This window comes from Schistocerca nitens, chromosome 9, assembly GCF_023898315.1.
Source record: "Schistocerca nitens isolate TAMUIC-IGC-003100 chromosome 9, iqSchNite1.1, whole genome shotgun sequence".
Classification (NCBI taxonomy): domain Eukaryota; kingdom Metazoa; phylum Arthropoda; class Insecta; order Orthoptera; family Acrididae; genus Schistocerca; species Schistocerca nitens.
In genome coordinates this window covers 67,732,651-67,751,682 of record NC_064622.1, presented here as the reverse complement: position 1 = coordinate 67,751,682, position 19,032 = coordinate 67,732,651, and the positions used below count along the sequence as shown (strand labels likewise).

Here is a 19,032-nt window from a genome sequence, read left to right as displayed (position 1 = left end):
CCACACATATGATAAACACTTGAACTTGCTGTAAGTTAGATTGATCTACACCAAATGTCAGTAATGATTTTAATGTTACTGAATTTGTATTGTACTGAAGGTACAATGAGTACTGTGGTGGCAATAAATTCTTTAACTGAATAATCAATGAACGCTATAGAACTAGATATGTTAAAAACATTACTTTAGAATCATTTTGTTCTAATGACACTGAATGAGTTTTTACGTTGATAATGTACTGAAAAGCCACCACATCGAGTTGAACTATAATTAATGTGGCACAGTACCTGGCGTCTTCTGTCAGTTGTATAATCCGGCGTTTGTTGGAAATTTTCGGCGTTAACTCCGATTATATCCTCTTGTTGCATTAATACGCCGATACTCACGTAATATAGCCTTTTTACTGGTATTGCTGCACACACACAGTGATGGATTTGGGATAATAATGAACTATTTTCTGTAAATAATTGATGACAGTCGTGGAATGCACTTTGAATCACAGACTTATTATTTCACTCAGACACTACACTGTAGAGAACTTGACTTGAGAAATACATAAACTGGTTCGTTACGGATAAATGTACTTGTTATGGCGGCGGTATAAAATCTACTGTTCATAAAAACGCTGTCGTATGATAACTACTAGTTCGTTGCTTGTGCTGGCGTGAGCTCATCAATGGATCTCATATGGTAGTAAGATCACATTGCAACATTAGCTGCAGACACTGGTCACTTCATACCTAGCTGCTGGTCGCTGCAGTCCGTCGTAAATTACGCAGACTTCCACAAGGCGTGCCATGTGCTTTTTGAGCGGGAACAGCAACTATATCGCTCACAAGCCGTCTCCGTCGAAATGTTGCATCCTGCAAGCCTTATTGCCCATTTGACTTGCTAACATACCATTAATCCAGTTCGTGTTTGTTGTAAGCCCACTTTTAACTGTCTATAAGCAACGTTACCGTACCGTGCTTAAACCGTCACTTTGGCGCCGCGTAATCTCTGTTCTGCGTCTGAAAGTTCCAGAACACATCTCTCTCTACTGCCAAATTCACGCGCCGACCTGCATTGTCCGCGTTCTAGGGGATTTCCCTCACTTTTAAACATTTTTAAATATTAATTTACACTATGCCAAGTTCTCTATTTAGAAATGGACATACCATAACATTACCATATTAAATTACAGTCATTATACTCCTGGAAATTGAAATAAGAACACCGTGAATTCATTGTCCCAGGAAGGGGAAACTTTATTGACACATTCCTGGGGTCAGATACATCACATGATCACACTGATAGAACCACAGGCACATAGACACAGGCAACAGAGCATGCACAATGTCGGCACTAGTACAGTGTATATCCACCTTTCGCAGCAATGCAGGCTGCTATTCTCCCATGGAGACGATCGTAGAGATGCTGGATGTAGTCCTGTGGAACGGCTTGCCATGCCATTTCCACCTGGCGCCTCAGTTGGACCAGCGTTCGTGCTGGACGTGCAGACCGCGTGAGACGACGCTTCATCCAGTCCCAAACATGCTCAATGGGGGACAGATCCGGAGATCTTGCTGGCCAGGGTAGTTGACTTACACCTTCTAGAGCACGTTGGGTGGCACGGGATACATGCGGACGTGCATTGTCCTGTTGGAACAGCAAGTTCCCTTCCCGGTCTAGGAATGGTAGAACGATGGGTTCGATGACGGTTTGGATGTACCGTGCACTATTCAGTGTCCCCTCGACGATCACCAGTGGTGTACGGCCAGTGTAGGAGATCGCTCCCCACACCATGATGCCGGGTGTTGGCCCTGTGTGCCTCGGTCGTATGCAGTCCTGATTGTGGCGCTCACCTGCACGGCGCCAAACACGCATACGACCATCATTGGCACCAAGGCAGAAGCGACTCTCATCGCTGAAGACGACACGTCTCCATTCGTCCCTCCATTCACGCCTGTCGCGACACCACTGGAGGCGGGCTGCACGATGTTGGGGCGTGAGCGGAAGACGGCCTAACGGTGTGCGGGACCGTAGCCCAGCTTCATGGAGACGGTTGCGAATGGTCCTCGCCGATACCCCAGGAGCAACAGTGTCCCTAATTTGCTGGGAAGTGGCGGTGCGGTCCCCTACGGCACTGCGTAGGATCCTACGGTCTTGGCGTGCATCCGTGCGTCGCTGCGGTCCGGTCCCAGGTCGACGGGCACGTGCACCTTCCGCCGACCACTGGCGACAACATCGATGTACTGTGGAGACCTTACGCCCAACTTGTTGAGCAATTCGGCGGTACGTCCACCCGGCCTCCCGCATGCCCACTATACGCCCTCGCTCAAAGTCCGTCAACTGCACATACGGTTCACGTCCACGCTGTCGCGGCATGCTACCAGTGTTAAAGACTGCGATGGAGCTCCGTATGCCACAGCAAACTGGCTGACACTGACGGCGGCGGTGCACAAATGCTGCGCAGCTAGCGCCATTCGACGGCCAACACCGCGGTTCCTGGTGTGTCCGCTGTGCCGTGCGTGTGATCATTGCTTGTACAGCCCTCTCGCAGTGTCCGGAGCAAGTATGGTGGGTCTGACACACCGGTGTCAATGTGTTCTTTTTTCCATTTCCAGGAGTGTGTGTATATATATATATATATATATATATATATATATATATATATATATATATATATATATATATATAAACTGATATTAAATTAATATTTTTAATACATGTAATAATATTATCGTAGTTTAATGCTTCTTTACTTCGTCGTCCCAACACAGCACTATTCAGATACTGTCTTACTCGTAGCGCTATTTCATTTGACTGCCGCCAGGCAGAAGCACCTGTGCTTTCGTTTGTGCAACTATCCAACAGATGGCATGATTGTTCACTTATTCAACTGCTGTGCCTTGGCTATGCTTCGTTGTGGCATTACACAGTGACCAGTACTATCCTTCATCTTGCTGTTGTTTAGGACCACCAGCAGCATTCAATGTGTTGGGAGCAGACCGTGTGTCCTCATCATACAAATAGATTAGCGGGACTGACAATAACAGCTCTGTGTCCTGCTCTAGCAAGTGGGCTATGTGCACTACAGGATCCCAGGTGGCTGGTGTAGGTTCAGACATGCTGGAGGTTGTTGCTGCCGCAGGTAGAGAGGTCGGTGCAGGTCTCGACAAGATTGTGGCTGAGGTTGCTGCAGGTCCAGACACGGAAGAGATCAATATGTTGGCACTCGCCCCTGCAGGCTTGGACGTGTCGAATGTTGCTGCTGAACAAACAAGAGGAAGCGTTACAAACGGACCAAGACATGAAAACAACCAATAATAATAATGATAATAATAACTGTAGACAAGGATGTTATATGGGATACTTACTTTTCCATAGCTTCCTGTTCTGCAGGGCTGGGCTGGATAACAACTGTGCTGATGCTTCGTGGTTCTTCTTCTTCTTCTTCTTCTTCTTCTTCTTCTTCTGCTGCTGGCTAACTGAGCGAGACAGAGGTCACAGAGCTGCTGAATCTACCCTATATCCCCACAATGGCATCACCAGATACTGCCATCCTATTGGCTGAAGCCTATCATGTGAGCATATTCAGGGTTCCTATTGGTTCGCACCCTTTTTTCTGGTCCGCCATCTTGCACTGTCACGGGAGGGAAGTGATGAAAGATCGACAGTGCACTCTGGTGGCGGTGTTGTGAACTAGGTCAGCTATTCTCCAAACCTCAAGGTGAACAGCTATGTTTCATGTGGAATAGGGCGAAATTGATGTGGGGTGTTAGGCAGTTTAAAAAAGGTATGCTGTTCCAGCACAAGCATCTATCTTCATGAGTAGTGAAAATTATGATCATACCATTCCACTGCACTGCCTTTATTTGTCGAAAAGTATTCACCACATGCTCGTCCATTACCTTTTCTTTCCACTCATTGTGTAGGATGCTATGGATACAGCCCTCAGCCTGTAATACACATATTAAGTTCATCCCTGAAACTTCCTGGCAGATAAAAACCTTGTGCCAGACCAAGACTCGAACTCAGGACCTATTGCGTTTCACAGGCCGACAGTACACTCAGTAGTTGTGAACCAGGTCAGTTGGACTCTGCACCTCATGGTGAACACACTGGATGGAGCTACCGTCTATGACAACTCAAATTGTTTAAATAAACACTCCATACTTATGTCTATACATCCAGCAGCCCAGCACAGACTGAGCCCTTTTGGTGCCAATTCATGGATGGGGGAAGGGAGGGGGTGTGAGAGGGGGAGGGGAGGGGGCAGGGGAGGGGTGAGGCGAGGGGAATGGATGGGTTAGGTTAGTGGAGACAGCTGAATAGACCTATTTTCCCGCCAAAATTTCAGCTTCCTGCAATGACGTCATTGCGACATAGCCATATCTACAGCCGCCATCTTGGGTCCACAATCTTGAATAAATGTGGCAACAATGCAGAGTGGGGTGTCACAGACTTTGTCACACTTTGTATATTGCTCCCTCCTACGTATATCTCGCGAAGAGACCATGAGTATAAAATCAGAGAGATTAGAACAGACACAGAGGCATACCGACAATCCTTCTTTCCACGAACAATACGAGACTGGAATAGAAGGGAAACCTGATAGAGGTACTCAAGGTACCCTCCGCCACACACCGTCAGGTGGCTGCCGGAGTATGGATGTAGATGGATGTAGTTCTACACTATTATGGTACAGAGAGAACTTTACTTTGTTGACAACGAGTGTTTCTGCTGTTCAGATAGTAGAATAAGAGGTGAAGACAAATAAGAGAAGGTGCAGTGATTGAACAGACGATAAAGCAAACGCAGAGTGTGATAGTCTCTATGCTTATAAGCATGTAGCAGCGATATTTGCTCACAGGCTGGTGTCATATGACCGAAAAAGCAAACGTTGCGAAGGTATCATACACAACCATTCATCGCACAGTTTCAACCACATACGCTTTCGTATGAAAGTCCTTGGAGAATGAAATCACCATCTTGATAGTAAGAGGCGTCATTTGCCAGATATTACTGCTTGTTATGAAAAAATGAAATGTCGTGTGGTTAAGGCCTCCCGTTGGGTAGGTTGGTCGCCCGGTGCAAGTTGGCGACTTGCTCGTCGATGGGCATGAAATGATAATGAGGACAACACAACACCCAGACCCTGAGAGGAGAAAATCTCCGATCCAGCTGGGAATCGAACCATGGCCCTTTTGCACGGCATTCCGTCGCGCAGACCACGTAGGTATCGGGGCGGACACTGCATATTAAATTTCAACACCAAATAATAATTTAACACGATAAACATGCATTGTTTTATTGACTTTTCAAATCAGCAAATTTCGTTGCAGCACTCTTATAACCAAAGGAAACAGTAGCTACCGCTTGCGAGATTCCTCCAGACTTTAATAGCTCGCGAAATTAGTTCGAGGACCTTCTGCCGGTATAGCTAGAGCACTGTGTTACAGTAAAACACGTGGGACTGATTTCCTGTTATCGACACGTGGTGGAACGAACGCAAGCTCTGCCGCCAGCCACTTACGTCGCTGATAGTGGACAGCTGACAACTGCTGCGTCATGGTTGTCTGCACGCGCTCGCTCTTACAGAATATAAGGCGAGAGCTGTGCATCCATGAGACACAGTGGTGCATCGCGTCAGTGCCCAGACTCCACTCGTAGACAACAACGGTGAGTGTTCACGCCGGACTGGCGCAACGCATTGTAACGGCGACATGAGATTCAACAACAGTAAGGGCTAGAGTGAAACGGAGCTAAATGTCTCGTCCTGGAGGTTACTTGGTAATTATATGTATGTGATGTCTGTTCATTCGAACGTGTCTGAAAGAACAGACACTACATACATAATTAAGGAACTTACAGCCAAACATCCCTCACTGCAGATGAACTCCAGGCTAGAACTCTTATGGTAATTGCGGGATGATGCGTGTAAAGAGACTAATGAGCAGGATTACTATATCAGTAGTGTGTGGTATAAGTCGAGAAGTTGGGTCTGACTGGAAGTGTGCTAGGGTAGTCCGTGTTGTGGTTGTGGTGACCACTGGGTCTGGATGGCATACTGGTCTGCGCAACTGCCTAGCAAGCAGGAGACCAGGTTCGAAGCCCAGTTCAGCACAAATTTCCCATTTGTCCCAATGATATAAATCAATGTCCTGTGGTAGCTGATGATTTTAGTTCCTTTGTGGCTTTCTTCTGTAATTGTCTACTTCTTGCTGTTTTATTTTACCACACAACTTTCGTTTCACATACATCACAAAGTGGTCTCTTTATGCATTTTAATCCCAAAGTTTCTTGTGAGTTAATACTTTTCTTACAAAACACTTGAAATCAGAAAACGTGTGATACATAATGGCCAGCTTAGGTTTAAATGATAAAAGACAGTTTTGTCTTTCCCCTCTATTAAATTAAATTTATTATGCAAATTTGAGATTAGGATAATAAATTCAACTCTATCTAAAACATTTTGTTAAAATGTACCGATTTTCACAAAACACAAAAATGTTTATTTTCTTGTTAAATATAACAAATTCTTTGTGATATAAGACTTAGCACTTTCCTTAGCAGATGCTCTGTCGCTATGTTTACGTGGGGTTCCCAAAATGCTACATCATGGAACGATTTTCCTATACCGCTTCTCGTTAGACATGTAAACAATACAATAACGATAATGGAATTTCGGTTCTAGGTACAGGATTTCCTCTTCCACAGTCGATTTTCGCCCTTATGTGGACGCACAATCGTTTCTGAAACGTGACCGATTTATCAGGTTACTCCCTGTTTTTTTTAAAAAAACCGCTAATCTACGTGAAGCGACTTTTGTGCAGTGACGGAGAAGTTGAAACTTTTTACTCAGCATTTTTAATCGATCAGAAATGGTCGTCGTGCTGACTAAATTAGAAACCAGAGGAGCTGATTTCCAAACAGCTGTAAAACAACTGATGGTGTAAAACATTTGTGTAAAACAACCGACAACATCGGGAACCCGATATTTGACCAGGCTAACAAAACCTCTTCAGGCCATAACATGTAAACAGGAAACAGTAAAAAAAAAGTTTTTTCCTTATCTGTATAAGTGATATCTGCGTAGGCTGCATTTTATCTTATCTGTGGTAGCGGTGTTTAGTTATCAAATGACTACTATCTAAGAACCTGAGAAACTGTTCGTTATCAAACAAACATCATGAAAGTGTTTGGTATTTAATATTACTGTCAGGTTCTGTCATGAAAAAAGACTGAAAACATTCAGTAAGTGTTCAGCTACTCCTTCTAAAGTTTTTCGTTGCAAGAGCCTTCCTCCCAGGATTAATTAATTAAATTCAATGGTTTTTACAGCAACCAGTACAGCCATTACAACTGCTTACGTTAGTGACAACAACTAAATTTCAAAAACACAACTATTTTGTACAAAAAGATCACAAATTCAGCAGTTAATATGTCCGAGATCTATACCTACTTCTTGTACATAACGTACTATTGAACTCTTAATTTTGAGGTTGTTCTCACTCGTCAGTGTTTCAATATTTGTTGGCACTGTAATGGTTCTTTATTTACGTGACCATTACGGCACTCCAACCAGTAATATCGTACTACTTTTCTGCGAAGTAACAGACATATTTTTGTGACGATATTCACATTTGGTTTTATTAATGTATAGGTACTCCGATGTATCGATATATTACAGTGATATGGTTCTTCTATGTATTCATTTCTTTGAGACTGTCATAATCTTTGACTTGCTTGTAACCGTTTTGGTGCGAATGCGCACAGAGCAGTCTTTGCAGAAGTTAAGTTGTTATTTCGCTTTGTAAAAGAACAGTCAAGTCTTGTGTTTGGTTAAAGTGGATATTAAATAAATGAAGATTGATACAAAACTCTTTTCTTGATGATGTGACAATTAAGAAGAAGTATATGTGAATTTACAAGAAGTTTAATTAAAATGTGGATCGTGAACACCAAGTCAAAAATTATTTCTACCGTACCATTGTTCTGATCTGGGATTGTTTGATCATTAAGAATTTCCTGAAAAACGCATTTGTTAGGTCTTCAAATATTGTTAAAATACAGATCTGGACCTTCTAGCAGTCAAAGTGGAATCACCCTAGAATCAACAAGATGAGCCATAACAACTTTGACGAAATCTACATGGGAATCCATTCAAGATACGTGCCAAAATTAATGACTTTGTTACAGTGACTCCATTATTTCCATTCTGACGATACCATCAACAGTCAATAACTTTGTTGTTGCCCGATGAAGCGAACATATGCTGCGTTAGCAACATTATTAATCTGATTTCTAACCTACTTTGCAAGTTGTGGTATTGTTAGAGCATCTTCATTTTTACAAGCTTTTCTCGCAGTGTATTTGATGTGGTATATATTTGTAACATCCCAATATGAGATGATGATCTTCTTCGTCTTCTGCATGTTCACTACATGTGGGAGAATCTGTGACTCTGACAGGGAAACATTCGTGTCCCAACCTTATTCTGATAACTAATGTTACATATCTTCTTGGGAGATTTTTTTTGGCGTTCCACAGTTTCGTTAGTATAGTACGCTGTATTGAAGCGAACGAAAAACCATTTTTCTGCTCCAATGTCTGCCACTCGGCCTCCCATTGCTCGTATGCCTCTTTCTTTGACACATATAGAAAGCCGCAGTGTGGAAGCTTTATAAACAGCGGGTCCCCTTCTTTGATACCTTTTCTTTTTAGCAAGAGTATCTACTATTTCGTTATGCCGGATACCTGAGTGTCCCTTTACCCGCATTAGATGAACAGATTTATTTTCTTTGTTGGCCTTTGTTATTAATTGTACCACATCAAAAACATAGCTGTTACCAGGCTTCCACTTTCGACGTTCCAACTGCTCAAAAGCACTTTTGGAGTCAGTCGGATTTAGTATTCCGTTCACTTTTCCAGTTTCAAACTTAACTGTTTTTTTTATTGCTGTTACTTCTAATGAATAAATACTACTAAACGCTGCCAATAAAAACTGTTTAGCTATCTGTGACCTAAAGCAATAATATGCACAACCAACTCCCTTGTTTGTTTTTCATCCGTCAGTATATTTATGTAAAAAAATCTGGGCATTTTCTCTCCAGGTAATTTGTCACGTCACTGTGAGCTCTAAAGTCTTCACCAGTAAAGTCTGCTGGACAAGAAATTTCAGATTGAACAACTGTTGCTCGCACAATGTTCTTCACTTCACTTCACGTACTTCCAATACTGATGTTAAGTCAATACTGACGTTAAGTCTGCGCCACTATCTCAGAAAACGAGCCTCTCCCACTCCATTTTGTTGTGGTATCTGTTGCCGGTTATGGTACTCTACTTTCACTCATTTCTATGGTGCAATTTTCTCCTTAACATTGTATGCCCCCGAAGGACAGGAGTTGGTAGCTACCTACATAAGAAGCTACGTAGATGAGAAAGGGCGGAAGATTAAACTTCAACGTACCGTCGACGTTAGGGTCATTCGAGATGAAGGTCGGATTCGGGAAGGATGGGAAAAAAATCCAGCATGCACTTTCAATGGGCGCAACCCAGCAAGCATTCGGCTTAAGGAATTTAGGAAAATCACGGACGTGTTCAGCGTCTTACCAGTGCGCAAGCTTAATCGGTATGTGAAGACACAGCAGCACGATATAAAGTGAGACTTGGGAGGACGACGGTTCAATCCCGCGTCCGGCCATCCTGATTTAGGTTTTCCGTGATTCCCCTAAATCGCTCCAGGCAAAGGACATGGCCTACTTCCTTCCCCATACTTCCCTAATCCAATGAGACCGGTGACCTCGCTGTTTGGTCTCTTCCCCCAAAACAATCGAATCCAATCCAATCCATAAAGTGAGACACTGCGCACTTCTAAGGGATTATTGGGTTGGTGCATATCTTCGCAGCGTTTTTAAAAAAGAAAAAGTTCAAATGTGTGTGAAATCTTATGGGACTTAACTGCTAAGGTCATCAGTCCCTAAGCTTACACACTACTTAACCTAAATTACCCTAAGGACAAACACCAAGGGAGCGAGGACTCGAAGTCCGCAGCTCGTGGTCGTGCGGTAGCGTTCTCGCCTCCCGCGCCGGGTTCCATTCCCGGCGGGGTCAGGGATTTTCTCTGCCTCGTGATGACTGGGTGTTGTGTGCTGTCCTTAGGTTAGTTAGGTTTAAGTAGTTCTAGGGGACTGATGACCATAGATGTTAAGTCCCATTTTTTTTGAGGACTCGAACCTCCGCCGAGACTAGTCGCACAGTCAGCGTTTTTCCATAAGTTTAATAAACACAACAGATACACGTGTCAGATACTTTAGTCATCAATAATATATTCTCCTTCACTATTTACAACAGTGTGCCAATGCTGGGGTATCTTTCCTATTCCGCTGTTGAAGAAATCACCTGGTCTTGAGGCGAAGAAGTCGTCGAGCCAGGTTCGGAGGGCATTTTCATGCAGAAAGGAAGTTCCTTGAGTGCTGTTCGGTAGAGAGAGGAAAAGGTGAAAATCTGAGGGCGCAAGATCAGGTGAATAAGGCTGGTGCGGAATGACGTCCCAAAGCATCTCGTGTGTAGTGTTTATCAGTCTAGCATAATGCGGGCGGGCGGTGTCGTAGAATAGCATAACTTCACGCAGTCTTCCTGGTCGTTGTTCTTGGATTACGTCTGAAAGTCTCGCTTGTTGAGAATAAATGTCAGCGATGGTGGTTACACCTCGGGGAAGTATTTCGTAGTACACCACACCGCCGCAGTTTCACCAGATGCCCTCTGATGTTTGTACAGGGAGTTGCTGCTTTGTTTGGGCTCAGTCATTCCTTTATTTCCATTATGTTAGCATAAAGACTCCATTTCTCGCCATCAGTAACGATACAGGATAGGAATGGTCGGTGTTGTTCGCAAGCCAATTGATGATGAACAATCAGGAACACACATATGGCCACCCACCGTTTATCGTGATTTTCCCTTAGAGCATGCAGTAACCACACTCCAGTGTTTTGGAACCTCGTCGTCGCATGCAAATGTCGCACGACGGTGGTACGATCACAGTTCGTCACATCTGCCAGACCTGGAGTACACTGACGTGAATCATTGCGGACTAATGCGTCTAGCGATCTTTATCAAGCCCTGAGGGTCTTCCTGAACGCGCAGAGTCACTACTGTCAAACGATCCTCTTTAAAACGAGAGATCCATTTTCTTGCCGTGCTCTGCGCAGTGGCATTATCACCATATACGGCGCAAATACTGCTTGTTGTTTCTGCTGCTGTTACCCCTCTACCGAATTCAATCAGAGGAATGTCTCGGAAATATTCCGACACTTGGCACTCCATTTTCTACGTCCACGGCTCCACACACTATCTCCAAATGGCAAAATGACAATATAGGTACTCAAATGGAAACAGTAAACTACAAATAAAGAATGGGAACCAATAAATAAACAGACACCAAACGAAATACCAACATGCAAAACAAAAAGGCCACGAACGTATGCACCAACCTAACATAGACTAATATTTACTGCAGGTTGGTGATTCGCAACTGTGTTCCGACCTTGAACTGTGGCCTTACGCGATTAATCATATCGATAAGCGGACGAGCAGCTCACTAAAACTGCATCTAACTCCGCTAGGAACTTTAAGGCATACGACGAAGGGTACTTAGCCTAACACTATCGCCTCCCCACTTCCCATTGTTGATGAGCATCCGTGAGAGCTCTTGTCTCTCTACTTTTACTTTCATCGTCTTTTCGCGGTATTTACATAGCAGGAAGAAATGTAGTCACTGACTCTTCTAGAAACGTTCGCTCTCGAAATTTTAACAGTAAACGACGGCGTCACCCGCAACGCTTCTCGTGTATCGTCTTCCACTAGAGTTGGATCAGCATCTCTGTGACGCTTTCGCGCATACTAAACGAACCTGTCACGAAACGTGCTGCTCTTCTTTGGATCTTCTCCATTTCATCTATCAGTCCTTTGAGGCATGGGTGCCAGACTACCGAACACTATTCAAGTACCGGTAGAGCGAGGGTTTTGGTATGCTACGTCATTCGCGAGTGGAATCCTGAGGATTCTTCTAACGGATATCCTTCTGGCATCTCGCTTTCCTGTGATTTGTTTTTTGTCGTCGTTCCGTTTTCAAATGTTCAAATGTGTGTCAGATCTTATGGGACTAAATTGCTAAGGTCATCAGTGCCTAAGCTTACACACTATTTAACCTAAATTAGCCTAAGGACAAACACACACACACTGCCGGCCGGAGTGGCCGTGCGGTTCTAGGCGCTACAATATGGAACCGAGTGACCGCTACGGTCGCAGGTTCGAACCCTGCCTCGGGCATGGATGTGTGTGATGTCCTTAATTAGTTCTAACTTCTAGGCGACTGATGCCCTCAGAAGTTAAGTCGCATAGTGCTCAGAGCCATTTGAACCATTTGAACCAAACACACACACCCATGCCCGTGGGAGGACTCGAACCTCCGCCGGGAGCAGCCGCACAGTCTATGACTGCAGCGCCTAGACCGCTCGGCTAGTCCCGCGCGGCCGTTCCGTTTTAAATAGTTCTGTACGCACACATTATCTGATCAAAAGTATCCCGGTCCTCCCGTGTACCGTCCAATTCACCACCAGATATCACAAGAAGCGGGTCTGCCAATACGAAAGGAGGTAGGAAGTATTCTGTTGATAGTAAAGAAACAGTGGCAGCAGAGTGGAGCTGTCAAGAGAACTCGGGGACTTGGAATGTGGGCCAGCCATTGGATGACACCTGATTAACAAAACAAACAGGGGCATTTCAGCCCTTCTGATGCCGCCCAAGTCGACTGTTTGTGATGTGATTGTGAAATGTAAACGCGAGGGAACAGCCACAGCTAAACCACGACCCGACAGATCTCATACAGTGATGGACAGGGATGGTCGAACATTACAGAGGGTGGTCAATCTAAGCGACACTTGAAGTAGTGTAAAGATCGAAGCAACTTTGCAGTGTATTGCCAATGATGTAGGACTGTGAGACGACCTTGAGGTGCCTATTTCCGAGACGGTCACTTTAGTGCAGTAGTAGTGGTGCAGGGTACCCTCCGAAATTCACCGTACAGCGGCTTGTGAAGTGTGTATATAGATGGAGATGTAACGGTAATTATACACTACTGGCCATTAAAATTGCTACACCACGAAGATGACGTGCTACACACGCGAAATTAAACCGTCAGGAAGAAGATGCTGTGATATGCAAATGATTAGCTTTTCAGAGCATTCACACAAGGTTGGCGCCGGTGGCGACACCTATAACGTGCTGACAGGAGGACAGTTTCCAACCGATTTCTCATACACAAACAGCAGCTGACCGGCGTTGCCTGGTGAAACGTTGTTGTGATGCCTCGTATAAGGAGGAGAAATGCGTAATGTCACGTTTCCGACTTTGATAAAGGTCGGATTGTAGCCTATCGCGATTGCGGTGTATCGTATCGCGACATTGCTGCTCGCGTTGGTCGAGATCCAATGACTGTTAGCAGCATATGGAATCGGTGGGTTCAGGAGGGTAATACGGAACGCAGTGCTGGATCCCAACGGCCTAGTATCACTAGCAGTCGACACAACAACCATCTGCACGAACAGTTCGACGACGTTTGCAGCAGCATGGACTATCAGCTCGGAGACCATGGCTGCGGTTACCCTTGACGCTGCATCACAGACAGGAGCGCCTGCGAAGGTGTAGTCAACGACGAACCTGGGTGCACGAATGGCAAAACGACATTTTTTCGGATGAATCCAGATTCTGTTTATAGCATCATGATGGTCGCATCCGTGGTTTGGCAACATCGCGGTGAATGCACATTGGAAGCTTGTATTCGTCATCGCCATACTGGCGTATCACCTGGCGTGATGGTATGGTGTGCCATTGGTTACACGTCTCGGTGACCTCTTGTTCGCATTGACGGCGCTTTGAACAGTGGACGTTACATTTCAGATGTGTTACGACCCGTGGCTCTACCCTTCATTCGATCCCTGCGAAACCCTACATTTCAGCAGGATAATGTATGACCGCATGTTGCAGGTCCTCTACGGGCCTTTCTGGATACAGAAAATGTCCGACTTTGCCCTGGCCAGCACATTCTCTTGATCTCTGACCAATTGAAAACGTCTGGTCAATGGTGGCCGAGCAACTGGCTCATCACAATACGCCAGTCACTACTATTGATGAACTGTGGTATCGTGTTGAAGCTGCATGGGGAGCTGTACCTGTACACCCCATCCAAGCTCTATTTGAGTCAATGCCCAGGCGTATCAAGGCCGTTATTACAGCCATAGGTGGTTGTTCTGGGTACTGATTTCTCAGCATCTATGTATCCAAACTGCGTGAAAATGTTATCACATGTCAGTTCTAGTATAATATATTTGTCCAATGAATACCCGTTTACATCTGTATTTCTTCTTGGTGTAGCAATTTTAATGGCCAGTAGTATACGTTTTGCTCTTTGTCTATACACGCTATTGTGTCAAAGCATGCCGGCGTATCTACAGAAGCGGAGTGGTCAACAACCTAAAGGGTGGGTGGGGAGGGGAGGGGAGGGTTTGTGCATCGTAACGGCCTACAGCGCTGACTGTGTGCGTTCTCTTGTCTGCAGCAGCAGCCGGACCGCTGGACAACCATGGCGCTGGTGACTGGGAGCTGGGTGCTGGACGGCCTGCTCGTGCTGCTGCCGCTGCTCTACTGGTACACGACGCGCCACTACTCTCTCTGGAGGAAGCTCGGGGTGCCCTACATGAAGCCGACGCTGGTCGTCGGCAACATGGGCGGCGTCGTGACGGGCCGCCAGCACATGGGGGAGCCCATATACGAGTGCTACCTGCGGGCAGGGGACGAGCCCTTCATGGGAATGTTCGCCTTCGATCAGCCGCTCCTGATGGTCAAGGACCCCGAGCTCGTGGGCCGTGTCTTGGCCTCAGATTTTTCCTCCTTCTACCGGCTGAATTTTACCATACCGGAATCAGAGGAATCTGTGGGTGGACGGTCAATCTTCTCCACCAATGGTCCAAGGTAAGAAGTACAATTATTTCAGTTAGTTTACACAAGTCACAGGATCAAAACGACGCTGAACAAAAGTTTTGCCCAGAATGCCTATTTATTTATAAGCATACATTAAATGGAAAAATTACAGTCTACTTCAGTACTCTAAATGGGAGACTTACACTTCTATATGGGTAATTAAAAATTAGCAAAGATTATTTATTTTCGTCCTAAATGCATACAGGGGATTTGTTTTAACTTGAGATAACCCAATGTCTCGACAACGACAGATGGTTCGAAGAAACATTCTAGATATAAAGCTAATACGCATTAAAGACATGTGTCTGTGCTACAACCAACCACTTCATAACCACCCCTACAGCATGGGTTGGGTCAACTTTGTATTTTCAAACGGTATACAGCCCATATTTTCAGCACATTCAGATTCTACGCCAAAATATATGTATTGCTTACTCGTAGTAGATGCCGATGTAATCGACACATATAAAGCGTGCCTGTTTTTGCAATTGACAACCGAGGTTCAAATGGCTCTGAGTACTATCGGACTTATCATCTGAGGTCATCAGTCCCCTAGAACGTAGAACTACGGAAACCTAACTAACCTAAGGACATCACACGCATCCACGCCCGAGGCAGGATTCGAACATACGACCGTAGCGGTCGCGCGGTTCCGGACTGAAGTGCCTAGAACCGCTCGGCCACAACGGCCGGCTGAGAACCGATGCATTTGACTCTACATTTCATTTACGATGTATTAGGTTGGTGCATAAGTTGGTAGTGTTTATGTTTTGCAGGTTGGTATCCCGGTTGCTGAGGGTTCATTTATCGATTGTCCTTTTTTATTTGTAAAATGGTTCAAAATGGCTCTGAGCACTATGGGACTTAACATCTGTGGTCATCAGTCCCCTAGAACTTAGAACTCCTGAAACCTAACTAACCTAAGGACGTCACACACATCCATGCCCGAGGCAGGATTGGAACCTGCGACCGTAGCAGTCGCGCGGTTCCGGACTGAGCGCCTAGAACCGCGAGACCACCGCGGCCGGCTTTTTATTTGTAAGTCACTCCTCCTATTTAAGTTTACGTTTTGTCATTTTATCATTTGGAAATAGTAAGTGGGGCTGTGTAAGCTAGAAAATAGAGTGCCAAGTGGAGAAATCGAAACATTTCCGACATCTTCTTCGGCGGCAGCAGCGGAGGCAACCAGAAACATTTGCGATGTGTATGGGGATAGCGCCATTGGACAGAACGTGGAAAGAAAATGATTTTCTCGTTTTATGGAGGGTCGTTTTGACGTTAGTGACTCTACACATTCAGGAAGCCCTTTGGGTGTTTGGTAAAGTTCGTTTCATCGCGTTAGTCCACAATGACCCACGTCAGTGTACTTGAGAAGTGGCATGAACTGTGACCATTCCACCTTCGTGCGACATATTCAGGCGACGAGGAAGGTTAAAAAATCGGGAGTATGAGTACCGCATGCTCTAAGCCATAATTACAAATAACTGGCGAGTGGCTATATGTGCATCTCTGCTTGCTCGTCATCAATACCTCGTGAACAACACCAATTACTCCTACCCTGTATCGTTACTGGTGACGAGAAATTGTGTATTTATGCTAACATAAGGAAAATAAAGGAATGAATGAGCCCAAGCAAAGAAGCAACTCCCTGTACAAAGATGATTGTGATGATTTATAGTGGAGGGCGCTAAGCAGCTAGGTCATCAGTGCCCTTGCATTAATGTTATACCGAAGAAGATTTTCACAGTCTGTGGAAGGAGATCAATAAACTGGAAAACTACATTGAACCCATCACAGGAAACATAAAGCATCCCCAGGAAGGTTAGGTTCATAAAAGCTCGTAATAAAATACCGGCGATACGGATAACTAAATAAAATCATGGATAAAATACCTGTAAGGACGCTGTGAAAAAAGGGACAAATAACCGTGTCTGGATGACAACTTAGAACTAATACGTGACCCAGACACTCTGTAACACATTAAGATCTGACACCCAGTATTTTGGGAAGAATTCCGGACACCATACAAAATTTTAAGACACGAACAACACTTGCCTCGTTATCAGTTAAAATAGAAGAAAATCCTGTGGGAGACCCAGTTTAACCCTCAGGTCGCCATATAAAACACACTCAGTTGTACTGACAGCTGTGTCCCGCATCTCTGACATACTGGGGGCTCGTCCCGACGTAAGAGGAAGCCATGTGTCAATGGACAATGTTCCACTCTAAGCCGAGTAAGAGCTATTTCTTCACATCGTCGCGAGCGGAGGGAGGTGATCCATATTCGCACTGAAGTCTTTATGGGACGCAGTTTATTATTACTCACGGCCAGCCACTGAGACTCCCACCAGCATATGGCCTTCCTGGTCACAAATGAAGTGACAGCCCAAGAGGGACTGAACAGTGGGCAGGAGAAGGAACGGAGCAAGCCTCCTTAGCAGTAGCATCAGCGACAGCGGGGTTGTATCGCTGGATGCCTATATGCCCTGGAACCCAGCAAAAAATTATTTTCTTGTTTTGTCTGTGCAAGAGAAGGAGAGTGTCCTGTACCAGTTGCACCATCCTATCTGCTGGGTATATGTGTCCAACAGCGAGAAGGGCACTTTGAGAATGAGAACAAATGATAAATTTTTTGTCACGACGCCTTCTCAACTGGTCCATTGCCCTCAGGTTAGCAAACAGATCTGCATAATGAACTGAAAACTGCTCTGGGAGCCCTATCCTGAGGACACTGTAGGGGAACACGACAGAACAAGCGGAAACAAAAAAAATTGTTCAAATGGCTCTGAGTACTATGCGACTTAACTTCTGAGGTCATCAGTCGCCTAGAACTTAGAACCAATTAAACCTAACTAACCTAAGGACGTCACACACATCCATGCCCGAGGCAGGATTCGATCCTGCGACCGTAGCGGTCGCTCGGTTCCAGACTGTAGCGCCTAGAACCGCACGGGCACTCCAGCCGGCCAAGCGGAAACATCTCCCTGCTTAGAACTATCCGTGTAGACAGTAATAAAATCTGGGTGGCTACGTAAAATTTCATTAAATTTAATTTCAAAACAAGTCTGGGGTACAATGCTTCTTGTAAGCAGTCAGTTCTAAAAGCAATCTGGGCCTTGGTAGTAGCCAGGGGGAGGTCCTACTCCATCCCTGGCTGAGGACCTTAATACCCCCACCTGTAATAAGTCAAGGCTCTCCCTTGAACGGATCTCAAATGGCCTTGCTGCGTTTGGTCGATGATCGAACAGCCGTTCCAGTGGCGGCTGAACAACGTAACTGGATGCTGGCGATGTAGGAACGGACAATGCCCTATATGCTTGGCGTACCACGAGAAGACGTCGAATAAACAGCGGAGGCTCACCAGCCTCCGCACACGAACTAACAGCAGCGCTCGTGCGATAGGCCCCTGTCGACAGCCTTATACCCTCGTGATGAACTGCATCCAGCATTTTAAGGTATGAAGGCCTTGCTGACCCATAAATCTGGCATCTGTAGTCAAGCCGGGGTCGCACAAAAGCCTCATAAAGTTAGATCAGACGCGGTCTGTCGGCTCCCCAAGACCTATAACTGACACATTTGAGGGTGTTTAAGGCCTTGAGACATCTCAGTTTCAGTTCTTTAAGGTGTGGCAACCATGTTAACATCTAATCAAAGATAAGACCCAGATACGTCACCTTTTCCTTAAAAGTGAGAACAGTGTCCCCCAGTTATAAACGGGCAATTTAAACCGACAGTGGGAACGATTAAAAGCAACACAGACTGTTTTCTCTAATGAGAATTTAAAACCTGTGGTGCAAGACCATTCCTCCAATCGCCTGATCGTCAGTTGTATTTGCCGAGTAGCCGTGGTGAGGTTGGAGGATGCACAGAAGATGGAGAAGTCGTCCACAAACAAGGAACATAGTACTGGACGTCGCACTGTGGCTGTAATACTATTGTTTGCAATGGCGAAAGCCGTGAAACTTAAAACACTCCCTTGAGGGACAAAATTCTCCTGCTTAAAACGGA

At 45.2% G+C, this 19,032-nt stretch overlaps 1 protein-coding gene across 1 annotated transcript in view; it reads left to right on the top strand.

The window, feature by feature from the left end:
- Window positions 1-5,622: 5,622 nt before the first annotated feature.
- LOC126203025 (cytochrome P450 6j1-like) overlaps window positions 5,623-19,032 on the top strand; it is a 60,982-nt gene continuing 47,572 nt past the window's right edge. The window contains exons 1-2 of the mRNA XM_049937264.1: window positions 5,623-5,664; window positions 14,603-15,015. Of these exons, the coding sequence (XP_049793221.1) occupies window positions 14,627-15,015 (389 nt within the window). The 5' untranslated portion in view covers window positions 5,623-5,664; window positions 14,603-14,626. The remainder of the gene's footprint in view (window positions 5,665-14,602; window positions 15,016-19,032) is intronic.